At 43.1% G+C, this 20,427-nt stretch overlaps 1 protein-coding gene across 1 annotated transcript; it reads right to left on the bottom strand.

Moving 5' to 3' along the window:
- Nucleotides 1-8,123: 8,123 nt before the first annotated feature.
- Nucleotides 8,124-19,911, bottom strand: LOC121834646 (trypsin-7-like; the record flags this gene model as incomplete). Its single annotated transcript, XM_042288360.1, has 5 exons — nt 8,124-8,291; nt 11,087-11,247; nt 12,876-13,059; nt 16,197-16,290; nt 19,713-19,911. Coding segments are annotated over 5 exons (806 nt in total), but the record flags the coding sequence as incomplete, so codon positions are not given.
- Nucleotides 19,912-20,427: the final 516 nt, after the last annotated feature.

The raw sequence follows: 20,427 nt of genomic DNA, 5'->3' as shown, positions 1-20,427 counted from the left end.
CCCCTACGGACATATGCCTGATGTGAAAGATGTTGAATCTTTATGGTGCAAAGTGTCATTCGATTATTATTCTGTTGTTGTAGGTGTCGTTTATCGGCCTCCAAACTCCGACCACAAGTGTCTGTACAACTTATATGATTACATGCAACAACACATTAAAAATCAAAGGATTATTATGGCTGGCGATTTTAATATACCTGAGGTAAACTGGGATTCGCTGCAACTTGGCACTGTTACCTCTGATGCAATATTAGACATTTTATTTGCGTTTAATCTGTCACAAATCGTCAGAGAGCCAACACGGGTGCAGGGAACGTCCAGCAGTCTGCTTGACCTTGTATTTCTTAGTGACCACTTCCCCCAGAGCCAAGTCGATGTTGAAGTAGTAACGGGCATATCCGACCATAAAGCAGTTATATGCACCATACCTATACGAACATCTAGGTTCTCATATGGTACCATCAAAACTGTACTTGATTTCAACAGTGCCGATGACGCGTGTATATTAACGTACCTTGCTCATAGATTTTATGATTTCCGTGAACTTTGTGACGAGATAGATGTCAGTATTGACGACATATGGAACGAGTTTAAATCAATTATCACGCACTGTGTTACACAGTTCATCCCAAAAAAACAAAAAAATAACAAGAAAGCACAACCCATGGATCACGCGAGAAATTATCCACCTGAAACGCAAACTCAAGCGGCTAAGGAAGTCATCAAAAATACACTCCCTCCAGGATAACACCGACTACAAAGCAAAGATTTCAGAGCACTCTAAACTTCTTAAATTAAAAATTAAAGAAGCCAAACATAAGTACTATAACGTGACCCTCCATGAGTTCATGAAAGCGTCACCTCGGAAATTTTGGAACCACGTTAACCCTAAAAAGTCTCAAATGAATTGTATGAGCTCCATAGAGAAACAAAAAATGGCAGATGAATTTAACAATTACTTTAAGTCGGTATTTACAGCTGATGATGGTAATGACGGTTTAACTTTAGCACAATGCAACACTGCTGAAGAACTTGGAAGCCTAATAGTTACGGAACCAGGCATATTTGCACTTTTACTCAATTTAGACACCAAAAAAGGTAACGGTCCTGACGAAATTCCGAATATGTTTCTTAAAAGATACGCCGAATGGGTTAGCAAGTATTTAGTGTCAATTTTTAACAAGTCTCTCTTCCTTTCTTCGGTACCCGCCGAATGGAAAGTTGCGAAAGTAATCCCTATACATAAATCTGGCGATAAAACTCTAGCCTCAAATTTTAGGCCCATATCACTTACTTGCACCTGCTGCAAACTTCTCGAGCATATTATTCTCAAAGTCATGACATCATTTGTAGAAAATAACAATATCTTATTCCCACATCAGCATGGTTTTAGAAGTGGACTATCGACCGTTACACAGCTAATTGAGATTCTTCACGATTTCACGATGGGCATAAACAACAGAAGTCAGGTAGATGCAGTGTTCTTGGATCTCTCGAAAGCGTTTGATCGCGTTTCCCACGACAAACTGATAATAAAACTTAAACATGTTATGGGCGAAGGACCGATAATTGCATGGATTGAAGACTACTTAAAAAATCGTTTCCAATTTGTTTATCACGAGGGACAAAGTACGCGACCAGTTGCAGTAGTATCCGGCGTCCCACAAGGTTCCGTTTTAGCTCCATTTTTATTTCTACTTTTCATAAATGACATAGCCGATGGCATTGATGTTAACATAAGATTATTCGCTGACGATTGTATCATATATCAAGAAATTAAGAACCAAGACGATCACATCCTACTAAACAAATCTCTTAAAAAGATATCCGACTGGTGCGATGACTGGCAAATGGTGATTAACAAAGAAAAAACAGTCTCCATGAGTTTCACGAGAAAGAAAAAGAATGTCTCCCAGTTTCAATATAGCCTTAAAGATGAACCCTTGCATAGAGTCACCGAGTATAAGTACCTAGGAGTCTTAATAACATCTGATCTTAACTGGAACGCACACGTTAAATATGTATTTAATAAAGCTCTCACGAAATTATTCCTTCTGAAGAGAACCTTAAAAGGTTCGTCTTGTGAAACAAAACTCCTAGCATATAAAACCCTTATACGTCCAGTGCTTGAATACGCAAATATTGCTTGGTTCCCTCACACGAATATAAACATAAACACACTTGAAAGCCTTCAGAGAAAGGCAATTAGGTTTGTTTATCATAAGTATGGTCGTTTTGACTCCCCTACAGAGCTTCTGAAAAGAGCAGGTTTACAGACCATTACTGACCGCGCAACATTAAATCGTCTAAAATTTCTCTACCTTCTTTTACAAGGCGCCTTTAAGATTGACTCATCCAAGTACGTACAATTGTCTAACACAAGACCGACTAGACACAAGCACAGCCATACACTTGTTGACTATTCGTTTCATAATAACACTTTTAAACACTCATTTTTTCCCTCTGCCATTAGAATCTGGAATAGCCTTGATCCACACGTGTTCAGTCACGGCACTGTTGAATCATTTATCACTGCAGTCGAAGATGAACTTTTTTCGTAATTATTGGATGTTTTGAATGACGAGAAGTGTTGTTCATTCGTTGTTAAGTGCCTCACATGTATCTTTTTATTGTGTACCAATGCCTGCAATAATCCCTTCGGGGATTGGCAGTATTTTGAAATAAATAAATAAAAAAAATCTCAGTTATGTGCGATCCGGAGCCCAACGGTCACACATTACACATAAAAAAACACATTCGCATAGTTCCAATGACAAAGCATTACACAATTATAGACTTCTTCTAACATATCAAATGTCTGTAAGAAAAAATTTAACTTTTGTTTTTGTTTTTATCAATCGACAATATGAGCCCGCATATACAAGCCATTGTGTTGACACATGGTCACCGCCTCGCTCGAGAACAGGCTGCGACCTCCAGATGCTGCAGGTTTCGTTGCGTAATGCTATCCATAGTACGCATATATTTGGCACGGATTTGATGGGTTTGAGCAGAACGAATATTTGTTCATTGTTTTTCTAGTTTCATTTATGCCTATTTGTGATAGGACCTTCAACCTGAAAGAATTATTCGTGTAGTACCTCATATTTTTCTTTTGTTTAACGTTGTGTGTTTAGCTTTTATGTAATCAATGTTGTACGGGTAACTAGAATGTAAAATAGATTCTCATGTTGCTTGTGGGGAGGAAAAACCTCGTAAAGCAATCACAGTCTGCTTTTTTTTTTTTTTTTTTTCATCTTGCCTTTCTGCTTTGTAAAGAAACAGTAAACTTGAACATAAAATTGAGTTAAAAGAGGAAATAGGCATTAAGATTTTTCATATAATTGTAAAATTTGAGCCTGTCTTTTTCATTTAAACTAAACTGATTTGGCATATGCTGTGTGCTAAATAATTTAAGAACCACCAGTCGTCGTAAATTCTGCGTTTTGATGACATGTTTGGTGCGTTGTATCTTAGCATTCATCTAAAATGTTCCTTGCTATACTTCCTTTCACCTTAGGCCCAGGCGCAGCCGATGCTACGAACTGATGGGTCAATCAGACAGCGTCAAAAGAGCACCGTCATGGTGTTTTTCACGTTTAGGTACGTGTTCGATCATCTCTGAACCACTCACAAACAGTAAGGACCTATACTTTGTTTCAGCTTAGGTCCGAGCGCGGCTGATATTAAGAGCCGAAGGGCCAATCGAACAGCCAAACAGGGACAACGTCATGGCGTGCTCTCTGCTCTTGATAGGACCAGCCGGTAATCGCCGTCGTCTCTCTGTGCGTGCTGCTCCGCCGGCTAGTCCTGTCAAGCGCAGAGAGCACGCCATGACATTGCGCTTTTTGCGCTGTTTGATTGGCCCTCCGGCTCATAACATCGTCCGTGCTCGGACGTAAGGTGAAACGAAGTATAGTGACTTGCGCTTTTGACGGTGTCTGATTGGTCCCATTACTTCTAAGCGTCGGCTGCATCTGGGCTTAAGCTGAAACGAAGTGTAACCATACTCCATTTCACCTTACGTCCGAGCGCATCAGGCGCTACGAAACGACAGGGCCGATCAAGCTGCGACAAAGGTGCAACGTCACGGAGTGAATCGAAGGTGATCCACTTAGGTGCAGAAAGTGCACCGTGGCATTGCGCTTTTGTTTCTGATTGATTGGCCCAGTCCTCTCGTAGCGTCCGTTGCGCTCGGACTTTGGGTGAAACGAAGTATGGTACACACCAGTAGTCCTACACATGTACGTGCTATTGAGTGACACCATTTTAGTCAAATCTATTTTCGCGAAATATCTTATATATATTTTATATATCATAACAATTAGCGATATTTTGAGCCCGAAAGCAAGGTCATTTTTATTTATATTAATTATTTATCTATTATTCCCAATGATGTTAACTTTCTATGGGCATAATCTTATGTCAGTCATTTTTTATTTTTTGTATTATAATAGAATTCCTATCTGCGCATCCGAATCTGCAAACTAGTAGTTTCAAAAGTTGGCTTTACTGCAATGTTCTTTCTGCATAAAATTCTACGAGCACTGGCGTCGCAATTGCTTGGGAGGTGAAGGGGCGACGGGAACTAGCGTCACAAATAGCTTTTAGCGATGAATGTAACTATGGCGCCATCTCCCGATAATCGCGGCTAGCAGAAAACAAAGTGCGTCATCCGCTCGCTGCGTCTATTGGGAGAGGGGGCCACAAGTTACAACCATGGCTAACTGCGCACACGCTCGCCAGTGACCCTGGCCAATTTGTCGGCCCCATCTTTCGCAGCAAGAGAGCTACGTTTCGAAATTTTGCAAGTTAGCATCTACCCCCTAAATGTACATTCGGTGATGGCCAGAGTTTGCGCCGGCACCGATCTTTCCGCTGTGGTTTGCAACTCGAGAATCCATTGTGGCAATCCTAGCATTGACGAAACATAGCAAAGGAAGGAAAACCACGCACAGTCGCCCGCAGACGCTCCGGTTGCAGCGCTCTCCATATCTGGCGAGTAGAACCGTAGAATCTACCAGTAGTGACACCCTGTCCGTATGCACAACCATGAATCACCACTTGTTGTGCGGCGGGAAGAGTTTGTTAGAAGCGATGTTTCGTGGAGGAGCACGAAAGTAGGATCGGTGGCCGTGTGTGTTAACGCAGCGGAGCTCTGAGCGCGTGGGGCGAAAGCTGCCGCTGTGGAACCCACTTCCCAGGGATCTTTGGCCGTTTTGATTTGGATGAGCATGGTATACTGCGGCGTGCGATTGTGTATCACTAGTGCGTGGTGCCCGTTCAAGAGCCTAGGCTAGCAGTTGTACTGCACAGGCTAATTCTCTGGCCTACAGTTGAGACAACAGACGCCCATTAAGGCTAACTTCCAGCTGCATAAATACACATACAACCCATCATCACTATAGATAGACGGGGAAGAGGCGAGCTTCGAGAAAAAATGGCTTGAAGAAGCCACGGGGAGTGACGTCATACGCGCTCCTGCTATTTTAACCTGTTTCGGTCTGGGAGCGTATACGGAACGCGTTATTTGCAAAGCAGTGACACTATGCAGTTTTGGAAGCTGGTGGCTCTCATTTTGATATTGACTAGTCTTCGCCAGTTCACAGAGTGATAAATAAGAGCTAGAAAGTAATCACAATGTCAAATCACAGAGCTAGAAAATAATCACAGGTAAGAGCAATGAGCTCGACGCCTGGCGGCGGCGCACGTGCTCGAGAACAAAGCCAGACAGAAAGCAGAAAACACTAAAAACCAGCATGATAGCACTAATTTTGATACTCCATCTTTCTAAATCTGAAGAAGTATGATGGGAGACTAAGTATCTTTTTCGGCAACGTTTCGGTGGGAGGTGAGGATGTGTTATGAACATAGCAGTTGTACTCTTGATTGCTCATGTTCGTTGAAGACTTGCTCGCCGTGAGCTTTCTTATTTTTTCAGCAAAAGAAAAAAAAAAAGAAAAAAAACAGATGACTGGATTATCCCGGAGAAAAAAGACGGCTCATAAAATAACGTGACCTATCAGCTGCTACGCGGAAGGTTACAACATACATGTACATCGAGAATTCTTCTTGAGCGCCCGTGCTTTTGTGAGCCAGAACGGGTTCCATAAATCGCAGAGGGAATTGAAAGTAAAGCTGCCACTCACATACATAAACAAATGTAACTTTGTTTGTGAATCAGTGTACACTGCACTATTACAGCGAAGATGTATATGGCTAGGGTTCCATGACGTTTTGGTATCCATGCGCAAAAACAAAATTGCATGTAAAAGCGCTCCACTATAAGGAAATGCATATACGTCCCGTCACTTCGACATGCATGTTGATAAGAAAAGACACCGAAACGTGTGATAATGGAGATACTTCCGAGAACAATGGGCCTTTTCCCACTCGAGTTGGGTGACGTCACTGCTTTATCTACCAAAAAACAGAAGCTCTTGCACGTAAAGCGTTGTATGTATAGATTTAACTTTAAGAAATAATCCCACTGGGGTAAAAGAAACAGGTAAGAGACGGGCATTCCAAACAAAATTCAATTTCGGTGGTGCTTCATAAGGAATAATCCTCGTGAGTGCGTGAGCGCACAGCTAACGAGCGTCTTTTTCTTTCTCTTTTTCTATTCTTGAGACTGGACGGGCTTAGCGATGCGTCCAGTCCCTACACCACCATAGTTGTAATGGAACCCATTAGTATATATCATAGTGATCACAAAAGAATCATCACTACCGTTTCAAAATGATGTATATATACTGTAAATAAACATTTGGCGAAGTCCTGTGTGTCTTTTGATGAATCATTTGTGGAGGTGCTCTACAGCTTTGCTGGCCAATAGCTTCATAAAGTGGAATGGCTTACAATTTTTCACGAAGAAATTATGAATTGAGATATGAGGTAACGCATTTACTGGGGCTTTTTTTTTTAAAAAAAAGAGCCATGTTACGTCTTTTGGCGTTTTCTGATTCTAAGTAGTGATAGAGCAATTCGTTACCCCCGTCGTCTCATCTTCGCCGTCTTCATCCTCTAGAAACTTTTGCCACAGAATGTGTAATTGATTGAAGTCAAGGGAAATGAAAGAGGGAGGGGGGAAGGCAAGCTTCTTGAGACACTAAATAGACTTAAAGGAATCACTTGTGAATACTTATTTTTTCAAAATTTATATTTCCAGCAATTAGAAAACACGTTATTCTCCTGTTAAGACATAAATCATTTAGAGACCAACTAACTTAAAGATAACTTCAACAGATGTCATCGCCAGTCCTCACGCCGCTATCAAAGCCAGCGTAGGCTTACGCTGCAAGCCTTGCCATTTTCAGGAATCTGTTCGAAATATCGTTTCCTCCTTTTCTTATTTCGCTCCAAGTTTTACTGCGTGAATACTATCACCGCCTCGCGGTCGCAGTGAGATACACATTAGCCAATCCAATGGCCCGCTTCTTGCGCTAGGGTATTCTTCTTTCCGGAAAAGAAGAGAAAAATGGGCTAGTGGGGGCGGTTTCCTTGTTACTGCTTGTTGGTCGGCTTTTGAAGCTCACGTCATACAGAAGTACAATGACAGCGAGTGAATGAAAGATGAAAAAGTTGTCTGAACGGCGTCGCCTAGCTAGGGAGCAGCTGTGGGAAAGGTTCGCCCGAATTTCTGGCAAATGCCATGAAATGGCTCGACATGCCTAGGAGCATTTTAATGGGCACCTAGAGGTGTCAATGGGAGCCGCTCGAGAACCCACCCTATTAGCAAGCACAATTTACAAGGTTGTGCGACGTGCCACAGCGCCTGTGCGAAGCCCCCTCATCCGACAGTGCCCGTGCCGGGAGATGCACAAAGCAAAAGAAATCGTTTGCTGCTTTAGCTGATCTTGTTCAGACACAGCTCTCTTCACGCACCTTAGCAGGGATTAGGAGACAGATAAGTCGATCGACGTTCGGTGCATTCGTAATGTATATGTCGCCGTTTTCTGATGTCAAAATAGCAAACAGTTTTCTTTTACAAATTAATTCTAAGCGTAGAGATATGTAAACCCTGATGGCTGTTTATTGGATGCATGTTTGTCGGTTTATCATGCCCATAAATACACTGCCTGAGGCGCAGAAATATGTATCAAATGCAGCGAAGGCCAGGTCCGTTACGGAGTTGCTCCAGCAGTTAGCCAAATCCAAAGCAGCTGGGTTGAGACCCTAGAGAACACGGTAGGTTGATTTGGAGCGGCACATATGGTACCCCAGGATGTCAATCCTGCCAGCACGTAGCGGCCATCCGACCTTTGACACTGCAGGGGTCCTCCGGAATCGCCCTGAAAATTGGTATAAGCTGTTTTTAGAATGTCGCTTGAACTAGTAAAGGCTGGTTCAAACATTGGCGTTTGACTGTGACCTTGTGCGTTGTTAGCTCTCGCAATCCCGTAACACACTTGCGCCATCTCTCGGGTAGTGATGGAACCCTTTCAAGTTGCGTATAACTAGACTGATGGTTTTGCAGTATTTGCGTGATAAACTGTGCGTACAATCTATGAGAAACGGTACATTATAACGTCAGATTTCGTCCGCAATGCGAGATGACTGATGCGTACTTTGAAATTGAGCTGTTGGCCCAGCTTAACGAAGTTTGAACGAAGAAAGTGTTAAGAAGGAGATAAACTAAAATACCAAGTTTTTTTGTTTTTTTTTTGTAATTTTTGTCCCCGTAACGAAACATATATTTGCGTTATTGTTATATCATGTACTATACGTTTTCACATCCTTGTAGAATCACTGAATAATGTTGCAAGCATATCAAGGAAATGGAAGTGATTTCGGTACAGTATTCTTTGTTACTTTTTTTTTTTTGGGGGGGGGGGTGGGGAAGGCAGTAATTAAATACTCTAAACAATTGCATTCTTATGCAAGTAATACATTACTCTAATCAATACCACTTCTATTGAGGTAATTAAGTGCTGTATTTCATTGCATTTTAGTGAAGTAATTGCAAGTTGATCAAATTGCGTGTCAGTGAAGTAACTGTAACTTTAATAATTTGCACTAAAAGTAGTTGAAACTTTAATCATTATAGTTTTGAATTAAGTAAACGTAACTTCAATTAATAAAGTAGCGTTTTCAATGAGGTAATGGTATCTCAAATGAAATTAATTCCCATGAAAATAATTGAAACTTGAATCAATTGCATTTTCAATTATGTAATTATAACTTCTATCAATAAAGTAATTGAATCTTTAATCAATAGCGCTTTGAATTACGTAATTGTAACTTGTAACTTCAATCACTAGCGCTTTTAATTAAGTAATTGTAACTTTAATCATTTTCAATGGAGTTATTGTTTAGTTAGCGAATTGCATTTGAAATAATGTAATGCAACTGTAATGAGTATATTTTCCCCGTTACTTCTACAGACATTGCACTGGACATCGAAGCCCAAGGGGAATCGGCGTGCGTCAATCAGTCGGCTCATGCGCTCTCCATGTGCACTTGACAACTAATAAGACGGCTGATTTTTCAGCTTTCCATGAACTGGGAAGAAAATGACCGATAAAGTTTTGGTGATATACGCAGGATGTGTGTACATACTTACGCTGGCTGCTCTGAAATAATCACCGCAAACATTTATGTATTTGTTACGAGGTGGGGCAAGCTTTCGGATGCTCTCCCCCCAAAAAGGTTGTCGCCTGGGCTTTCTGTCATCCCATACCGAGTTCAACTACACCGTCACTCGCCACGGACGTGTAAACTGTATGAGGAAAGTAGGGTATTTTACGAACTAGAGTCCGCGGGCTATACATCTTTAAACGTTGCAATTTTGCCCGATCCGGACTGTCTACAGGTGCGGACTATAGAAGTATTTCCGTTTTTTTAAACCAGTTTACTTTGGCAAGATGGGGAGGATTTCAGGAATAACGGAGTATATTAATGTTGATTTATGTATGGTACAAGCTTCTTTGTGAGCTAATACAGAAGGCATTTGTCAAGGTGTGATGTGTATGATAATTTGTGCGTTTGGACTAGGCGAAGTGCGGACTAGGCGTGGCCTGTGGACTATGCACCGGGTGCGAACTATTTAAGCAACAAATTCGCAGATCCCTTCCACTTTAGGTGAAGATGGAGGACCAGCAAAGCTGTTATTTTTACGACGTCTAGAACGATACCTAGAGGTCGACGTAAACGACAACCTGAAGGACGACTTCTAGGAGGATGTCTAGGACTACCTTAAGGGCAACTTCTAGGGCGACCTCGAGGACGAATCCATGAGGACGTCTAGGACGACTTCTAGGACGACCTCGAGGGCGACGCCTAGAGGACGACGCCTAGGACGACTTCTCGGATGACCCTAGGGGCGACTTCTAGTACGGCCCCGTGAACGACCTCAGGGACAACGTCTAGGACGACCTCAAGAGCGACTTCTAGGACAACCTCGAGGACGACCGCTAGAGGACATCCCGGACGACTTCTAGGATGACCTCAAGAACGACTTCTAGGACGACCTCCAGGACGACCTCAAGGACGATGCCTACAGATGATAACAAGGCATCAGGACTTCATTATCTAATAATGCCAAGGAAGGCTCACTCACCTCCTCTTTTTATTTTTATTTATTCGTACTTCCCACCACCAATGGGGAGTTTTCTGTCAATATCCGAGGACGCATTTTTTCCCAGATCCTAGCGCATAACAGCTTTGCTGTAAAAACGTTTATGTTTGATTCCGAATTGATTTCTGCGGACTATGCACCAGGTGTAGACTATAGTCCGCACGTGAAGCTTGTTGAAGGACGAACAGACCTCCTCGATGATGTGGGCCAGAAAAAAAACGTCTGTTGCGACTGAGGGTCTTATTGTAGAGGTGATGTAATGGCGAAGAACCCAGGCGGCAAACATTTTTGGGCAAGGCATACAGAAGGTTGTGATGTGTCATAACGACTGCCTTAATATGAGCGGTGATTATGTGAAGAAGTAGCTAGGGCATATATCGACATTCTGTGAGTATCAAAATATTTGCATCACTCTTGTTTCTATTTTATTCCAATTAACAGGAAAAAACGAAGCAACCTTGTACAACACGGTGGTGTTACTGGCTATTTCAGATACTTTCGATCCCTTACCTGGCAAGTCCCTTTTCCACCTTCTGTGGTTCCTGCGCAAATCATTGTGTTTCTATCGACTGTGTTTACTCTCCGGTAGATCCTCCGGCATTCACTGTACGGCACGATGGGCAAGTCTACTTTTAGGAGATCGGGGTTCGTGTCGACTCCCCCTTCAGTTCCTGCGTGTTATGTGACGAAGAAAAACATATTACTACCTGTTATTTGCCGAACCTTTTGAAGGGTTGAGCTATACTAATGACTAATATAAAGGAACTAGGGAGGGACCTAGGACGTACGGTGCCGTGGAACGCGTCCTTGACTGGTGTTTTTAGCGTCCTCTTCCGCCCAAACATCAAAGTGGTCCCAAATTGGGACCAAATGACGTCAAAGGAGCCGTCGTGTCATCCTGTCGGATGTCGTGATCTTGACTGTTTATGCTAAGAAGCCCAGGCAAAAAGTAAGAGTGAACGGTAGTGTCGCTGTCGTCGCGGCGGCCCAACTCCTGAATGTTGAAGGTTCCGTGTATTGTCAAGTTGAGAGCAATTTGCGGCAGAACAGGCGTCTGCCACATGGAATACCGCTGCGGTGACACCGACAGAGTCGCGTTTGGTGACGGCATGAGACTTTTGTGACGTCATCAGGCGGAAATTGAGGAATGCAGTAAACACACCAGTCGGGCTTGTTCTAGGAACCGCAGTAGAAGACAGTAGAAGCGACACGTGTCGTTTCTATTTTCTGTCTCTCTTTCATTTCTGTATGTATATTGACAAATCAATACGTTAACAATAACTTCCGCACCATTACCTGATACGCAGAAAAATGCTTAAAAGGTTTATTTAAAAAAATAATTGAAAGCCCATAAACCAAAGCTCCTGGGTAAATCAAGTGTGAACTTGAAAGACGCACAATAATATTGAAAAGTTTTGTTTTACTTGTTAAAATTAGATAAGATGAAGGAAATTAAAACAAGGTAAAGGATGGGATGAATAAGCTGGAATAGAACCTTGCATAAAAGGAGTAGCTGAAGCGCGCAAAAAGGACATTTAGAATGGAAGGTTGTCATCGAGGCATTCAGGTGGCGGAAGTCGACCTTTTTTTTTTAAAAAATATTTACGCAACGCTGGAGGGCGCCAAATTTTTCCAATTTTTGCCCGCGTGAAGCGCGCCAATGGAACGGAGTTGACGCAGAGCGCTTGCGCAGAACGCGTATTCGTTGCATGCTCAAATTGCAGGCACAAAATTATGGTGGTCTCGGTGCAGCTATATACTGAAAAGCCTGAACTTTAAAAAAAAAAAAAAAGTATATCGAACACATAACTTTCACCGTAACTTGCATGTTCTCTTTACGCCAAAGTATTGGGATTAACTAGACATAACATGCATTTGGCCATTGCTAAAGTGTAACCTCTACTTCCCATGATTTTTGCGGTTTCAGCTATTCAATGATGCTGGTTTCCAATCAGCTAATCTCAAATAGAAAAAAATGAGGTGATTCGCAATAGAGTTTAGTGACTGACAGCCTACGAAAAGCAGGGCCTGACGAGTCTTAAGTGTGTTATTATTGTTTCTTAGCCAATAAGATGGCGTCCTCAGTCGATAAGAGCGATAAGAGTTTGGCAAAAGCGAACGTTTAAATCCACGCCACAAGGTTTTTTTACAAACATGTACAACTTTTGTTTATCAAAACAAGGCTTTTTATAACCAAGTGAAAACCACGTGGATCCGTTTAGTTGATTATATAATACGGTATATTTAAACATGTTTATATGTGGCAATTTCGTTCAATGCGCTGCATGAAATTACTCACGGTCTTTGGTAAGTCCCCATCCACTGGCAGTGCAGGTTTCTCCATCAAAGTTCTCGTAATACGAGGGAAGGCAGATGGGCATGAGGTGCTTCTCCTGACCATCGAAATCCAGAACCTTGTCGAGCTTCAGTATTGCGTAATCATACTGAGTTGTCCTTGAATTGTATAGTGGATGAACTGTTATCTGGGTTTGTGGAAAAACAAATTAGGCGTGTACCAAGAACCCTTTTAAGCGACAGGAAACCGCCTGCAATATGGTATGCTGAGCTTGAGGGCGATAACTTAAAAACGTAGGAGTTGTTCCGCGAATAACGGATCGAATAAAATAGGAAGTGCGTTATACATACGATACACAGGTAAATTCAAAAGAAAAAAGACTGCAATCAAAACCTCAAAAGACTAAGCCTGTCGTTTCGAAACCTGATGGGTTTCTTCATCAGTGGTGACTAAATTGCATGGAGCTAATGCAGCTTCCATTTTCATAGTTGTTTAAAACTCAAAATTTCTTCCTCGAGGTGGGCCTTGTGGATGCTGCGAAAGATGTTAACATGCCACTTCGCTAGCTGGGCTGTGTCCTGTCCTAACTGATCACGTAAAGGCTCGAACAAGACTGTTCAGTGTACGGAAGGAGGGGTGTATTCTATACCACTCTCTTGTCGCAAAAAGTATGTCGGACAAACGGGCCGATGTCTCAACGATTGGTTGCGAGAGCGTCGACACAAGACAAAAACGGCTAACTCTGGCCATCTGGGGCTTCACTGCCGAGAACCCCAGTTCACAAAATGCACTGCCTTTGGCGCGGGGCGCTGACCCTCTAATTAGAAAAAAATTATTGAGGCTGAGGAGATCGCGCGACTCGATGACAAATGTGTCACCGCCCATTCCGTTTCTTTATCCGTCAAGGAACTACACTACTTGGCGTAATAGTCAGAGTGATGAGCTCAAATTTCCAGTTTTTTTTTTCTCTTCCTTTACACCGTGGCCCTGCTTCTTACAAAAAAGTCGAAGAAAAAATGTGAGGTGTTAGTCAGCAATGTGTTTGCCCTATCGGTCCTCTCTTTATGGCCTTGTTTATAACGTGCTGCTGCTACTGACATGAACTAAGAAAATGAAAGCTGCTGCTGTTCCTGGCGATTTATTCATCCTTGATACAAAAACCAAACAGTCTTTAAAACGTCCGGCTGTAAAGTTTTTTTTTTAATTTTGGTTGAATTTTACTTAATTTTAGTTTAATTTTTGACCAGTCTGACAGATTTCTATCGGAAACGTTCTCGTTCATAACTTACACAGAAGAATAAAAATCCTTGACAACCGGTTTTCGTAACAGTGTTGAAGCTAGGAATAACATTAGCGCTATTTCTCTATACAAATGTTTATAATTTCAGTAAATGTTTGGAACGGGAACTTTGCTATTAATAGCTCAATTCTCCTCCCCCCCCCCCCCCCCACACACACACAAAAGAAAAGAACACACATGACGTGTTTTAAGCGCAAACCGGGCCTTCACTACACAGGTGTCGGCTGCTGTGACAATGTAAAAACTTACTCGCCTTCCAAAGGCAAATATGGAAATAATGCTTTAAAATGATATAATCCGACAAATTCTTTTTTTGAAATGCAATTTGTCTGGTCTAAAGGCGTTGTAATTTTTCGTTGGAGAAATAACGCTAAGAGAATCTGTTAGGCGCTTAAAGGGGCCCTGCAATCATATTTCAGCGTCTATTTCTTTTTTCCGGTTTCCACGTTTCTCGGGGTAGGGCAAGCCAGCGGGCACGGAGAGAGTAACTAAATATCAGCGTGTCATATTTTAACCGGACGACGCGGAAACCTCCTCCACCTACGGGGGCGACCCGCGGTGCCAAAAGCGCGCGATATGTAACGTCTTTGGTGCTGGGCTTGCTACTGGTCAGAGCCGCTAAAAAGTTTCTTTTTTGTAGAAATACAAAGTACGAAACACAAAATATATCGCTTCACGGAGCAAGTAAAGAAACGATGAAAGTAGTGGTATTTCACTGTCGGCACGACACAACCACGAGGGTTCACGGCCCCCCACTTATGCTACACCTCTCATGTCTCTTCACAGAGTCAGACTAGAGTCAAGCTCAACAGGGCCCAAATTGCTACCTTAATACAAAATATAAGTGGCGCGAACCGTTTCAAATATTTATAAAAGTAGTTTTTATTTACATTTTTAGATCAGAAAAGAAACAAATGCAGTTTATAAAGTACGGAAACAAGAAATGACCAGTCGACATACCCGCCACAAAGCGGCGGAAAAGGCGGCGCATACTAGAAAGGTGTAGTGGGATCAGGCGCTAACGAGCGACAAACGTAGCAAGGTCTCGGATGTACGCGGCGGCGCTGCGGTCGTGCGGACTGGAGGATCCAACCGGTTCCGAGCGTTCCCAAGGCCTTCGGCGAGCATCTTTGCCTTGCGGTTTGGCCTTTTGGAGGTATGGCAGCGCAAATTGGCTCCGGTTCTGACCTGATCTTTACCCCGTGTTTGCTGTCGTTTGTGGCCAATGAAGTGTCATGCAGAATTAGTGTTTAATCGCGATGCAGATGCAATGCGAGCCGCCCTGGCTGCCCGCTTCATACAGCCTATCTAGAACATGCTTCAGTGGCGCCCTCTCGAGCCGTCGACAGGGGGTGCGGCAGCCGTGACCGCTCGCTGAGCTCACTACCCCTCGTCTAGTTCACGGCCACTTAAGCAACCAAGGACGTCAGGAAGGAGGTTATTTTTTGCATGTTTTTATACTTTTAATGTGCCTATAACTCTTAAAATAAAGCGACATTCAAGAAAAGATTCATTGAGTTACTACGTTCAGTGCGCTCAGGTTCGGTGCAAATTAAAAACCACTAAAAAAAGTCCTTGCAGGGCCCCTTTAAGGCTGTTTTACACATTTACGTTTGAGTGCGACCCATTGCGTTGAGCCCCTATTGTTACACCTTACGACGTGAAACACACGCTGGCGCATAAGCGCCATCTAACAGGAAGTCCATGAACACTTCCGATCTGCGTTAAACTAGACTGAAGGCTTTGTCGTATTTGCAATGTCAAATGTATGCAGTAGATGTGACAAATGGTCGCTTATAACGTTGTTCGAATTGTTTCAAACCCACGGGGAACGAACTAGCGTAAAAGAATTGAATGATATATACACAGATCGGCATTGTTCCAGGGCTACCTAATAGATGGCGCCAGTGTGCCAGCGAGTTTTTTCATCGCAAGGAGTTACAAGCGGGCACAGCCCAGTCGGTTCCACTCAATCCTAAACGTATAAACCAGTGTTTTCTGTTTTAGAGAACAATTTTACTTACCTTCTGCACTCCAATCCTTTCTTCTGTGGGATCTTGTACGTTGATATTTTGGTCGCCGACCACAACAACATATTCTGCTGGTATTCCGCCTTCCCTAAAAGAAAATATGTGCAGCCTTTTTAGGATTCGACTATGATATATTTTTTTCTAATCAGAAAGTTTATCATATGAGAGTATAGCTAATAAAAAGTGATTAGATTTCCAAGTAGCCTGAAATTGATAAAAAACGGCGTTTTTCAACATTAAGATCCTTTATCAACTTCTACTGTACTATATTGCCCAAAGAGATTGAGCATGATCGATAATAGATGACTTAAAACTTTACCTGGCATCATTGTACCCGGTCTGTACGACGCGGTGTAAAACGCAGAGGAATACACAATAAAGGCTGAGGGAGCTCGATGAAGCGTTCATTTGCCTTGACTCAGACGTCTCTTTTGATCCTATTGTGGCTTATATTTTGTCCCCAAGTTCGTTCAAAAAACTTCTGCCATGGCCTTTTCAATGGCTTTCACTCCTTCGCTCTAGGAATCCTCGAACCTTGTTTTCCGCCAGGTGGTGCAAGTTAATTTGAAAATGGAGGATTGTTATAAACCCTTCGATATTTCTCACGGTTTAGCTCTGGCTGAGTTCAATCGTCTCTTCCAAAATCGGGTATGTTCATAAAACAAAAACACCTTTGGGAATGGGTTATATGAAAAAATCTTAAGATATTTGGTTTAAATAAAAAGGAATAAGAAAAAGAAAGGTGTTTTTAGGGTTTGAAACATATTCGTTTGTTTCCGAATACAATTAGAATAACTTAGTTTAAAAGTATACACTACAGCATCTGATTTCACCACATACACTGGAACTGGTAACGATCCGCGAGAAAGCGAATATTTGTTTACTGCTGTTTTGGACATCAAATGAGCATTAACGAAAAGATCGAACTAAATAGAGAACGCTCCATTTAGGTTTTCCTTTTTTTTTTTTTTTTGCATGAAGTTCGGTGTTTACCCAACAGGAGACCTGTACGTGGATTGGATTCTTCGGCTGGGTTTTGTGCTCAAATAGTGCTACAACAACTAAATCTGGGCCCCGGCCGAACCTTGGTGCGGTGTTTGGCTTCGTCTATCCAACGCTGCGTCGGAAAGACAAATATTTCACGCGGTTGTTGTCGCCATGGGTTTAGTTCTCATTTTAGCCGTTAGGGCCATGACGGTTCGGTCTCCTCCGCGGTAGTTGCTGGAGAGTGAGAACAGCTAACACGAATATGATGGTAAACTGAGACTGGGGTAGAAAAACGGAAAACGCAAAGAAAGACAGAAAAAAAAAACGTTGCCTGTTCTTTTTTTTTTTTGTCATCCTTCGCGTTTCCCGTTTTCCTATCCCAGCCTCAGGTGCACAACTTACACCTGCTCGCTTGCACTCTGACTATATTTTTTGGGTGGCTATGCTGTCCGTTCATGTGAATTCGGGTTCCTGGCAGATTGTACTAAGCAGCTATTATCTGTGTGTAAAGACATGAGTGAATGAATACACACTTAAATATATGTGTTTTCGAAGGAAAAAAAAATCCCGGTTTCTTGCGATGTCCTGCGAATGAACTACTCTGCACCCGACATGCTGCACGCTGTTCTTTCTACTCCGCTGCACACAAGCTACACAGAATCACACTGCTCATGAGAATGTTCCCAATACATTTAGTGGAACCATCGTTTCGCTAAACGTGACGTGGCGTTACGGTGTCACGCAACATTGCCTCACGTAACACTGTGACGCCACGTTACCTGTTCATGCTACGTACCGTGACCAAGTCACATTGCTTCACATTACACTGTGACGTCACGTGACGTGGTCATACTGCGCCACGTAACACATTAAAGTAATTTGCCGTGGTCATGTGACGTCACGTGACATCGTCGTGTGACGTCCGTCGCGCAACATTAACGTTACTAGATTAGCTCAGTTACGAAACTGCCCGTATAGGCGCTGCTTCCACGAGCAGTACCCCCCCTCTCCCTCCACGGCTCGCCTCCCGTCGCTCCACGCGCCACCGTTTCGGGGCGATGGCCGCTATAGTAACTCCTCGTATTCTATACAGTATACACCAATTCAACCTCGTTACGTCACGTCGCGGTGGTGGCGCTTCGGGTGCACTTCTGGTCTGGGGGTGTGGGCGGAATTCGCCACGAGGGACGAGCATTCCAGTGTTGGTGTGGAAGGAAACCAGACTACACCCTGGCCTTCTCGTCAAAACGCCGCGACTGAGGTTGTACCAAACAAAGACGGGAAAGCTGTGAAGATCCGTTTTTGTGTATTATCTGACTGCTCGGTTCGTCCGAGAACGTAATTAAATCTAATGAAAGGAAAGAAAAAAAACAGACACCGTCAGACCACGATTGCTTGAGCGGGATGTACTTTGGGTTGAATTTGAGGGTACAGGTTATCGTCAGATTTATTTGTTTTGCTCCAACGTGAACGCGGGAAACTTGCGTTGTTGTGCGTACCACGTTGTGCGTCTTCACGTTTGTCTGATCGTTCAAACTGTCGCCTGCTCGTTCAAACGACAACGATCAGTAGACAAATGATGCGATAAGAACTACGTGCAGGCCTCAAAAGACTTAAGTTTGAAGATTGTTTGGGGTAAGTAAGCTCGGCGTAAACAGTAGAAACAAAGAGATGTTGATCTTTGTTACCAGTGACCATCACCGACTTTTTATGCCTGATCCACTTGGTCGGATTCTGCTTGCGGTTTTCAGTATCGACGTCAAGCATCGCATTTATCGTCCAGACTTTTGCAGCCCGAGCACCATCGCGACTGAAAACAGCGAGCAGGATCTCATCTTTAGATACAGGATTTAGCATCTGTTTTGTGGTGTGCACGTGGAAGGATTCTCCGCGCGTCACATTATTTACACGACGTATTGCGGTGTAACAAGCCTCGTTAATTTCCCCCACGCTACAAAACTAACAAGACATTTCTAGGAAGACGTAGAATCAACGATTCCAATACGTAACAGAGCACGGCGACTCACACTCACACCGGGACGCCGCGATTCTGATTACACCCCATCGCGCATGCGCGGCGTCGGTGGCGTGCCGCTAGGGGCTCTTTGGTTTGTTTATAATCAGGAGTTGGTGCATAGAATACGCATGCTCCGAAGCAGAATGTCTAGATGGAGTTTTGAAACGCAGTTTTGAAACGAGAATTCGGATCGGGGGGGGGGGGTTCTAAGGACGGGAACCGAACTAATGGAGTAAAGGGAGGGAAAAGGAGGGGGGGAGGGGGCACCCCCCATGCGGAAGTTCCAGAGTTGAGGTAATCTAGCAACGTTGCCAACGCTAAGCATGACGACACTTTAAACAGGTAACGTCAAGTGCCACGACAACCCTACATGATAATACACAATCGGGGATCCTCCACGAAACATCGCTCACAAGGGTAGTTGCCGTAAACAATTCATTGCTATAATGACTATTATAAATCTAAGATAACCACACGAACGCAAGCTGTTGATCGTCTGCACGTACACGCAGTGGGCCGCTGTCATGACGTGCTGTTTGTTAATGATGGATCCGCCGCATGTGTGGCCTTTCTCGTAGTTGGCGGTGAGGTTGAGGATCCGAAGAGAGATTTGCCAAGGGAACTCGAGGGGTGCCGCCTTGTCTCCACCCACGATCTGAGAAATGCCGCCTGCGGTATTTTGGGCCCCACCACGGACGCCGCATTCTGTGAATACGTAAAAAGAAATAAAGGATTTGGCAGCGACATTGATCTACAAAGCTTTATGAACAATGCATGGGATGAATTATTTACAAAGCATTTCTACATATTTGTTTAGCAGACATTAATCTACCGTTTCGGGCAGGGAACAAATCAAAAGATTATTAATTGTTCCAGCTAAAAATAGCTAAAAAACTGAATGGGCGTGTAAGTCACGTGACATCAATGTTTTAGCTAAAATAAACGGTGAAACGAAATTTGCGCTCAGTTCACGTGAGGTTAGTGTGTAGGTAACACGAAGTTAATTTTGAGGCTAAATTTAGTGGGGAAACTGAAGTGGTGCATTGGTCAAATAGCGTCAGATCACGTTACGTCAGTTTTTTCGCTAAAAGTAGAAAGGCAATGCACAAGCGGTCAAACGAAAGGACGAGTCAAAATATTAAATTAAGGGACCCCACAAAAGAGATACCATGTTTAAAAATGTTTTAGCTTGTCTCGATCATTCTGATACACACATGGAGC

Source organism: Ixodes scapularis, unplaced genomic scaffold (assembly GCF_016920785.2).
Source record: "Ixodes scapularis isolate PalLabHiFi unplaced genomic scaffold, ASM1692078v2 ptg002085l_1__unscaffolded, whole genome shotgun sequence".
In the NCBI taxonomy this organism is placed as follows: domain Eukaryota; kingdom Metazoa; phylum Arthropoda; class Arachnida; order Ixodida; family Ixodidae; genus Ixodes; species Ixodes scapularis.
Note: the sequence above shows the minus strand (reverse complement) of the source record. Positions and strands in the feature narration are given on the sequence as shown.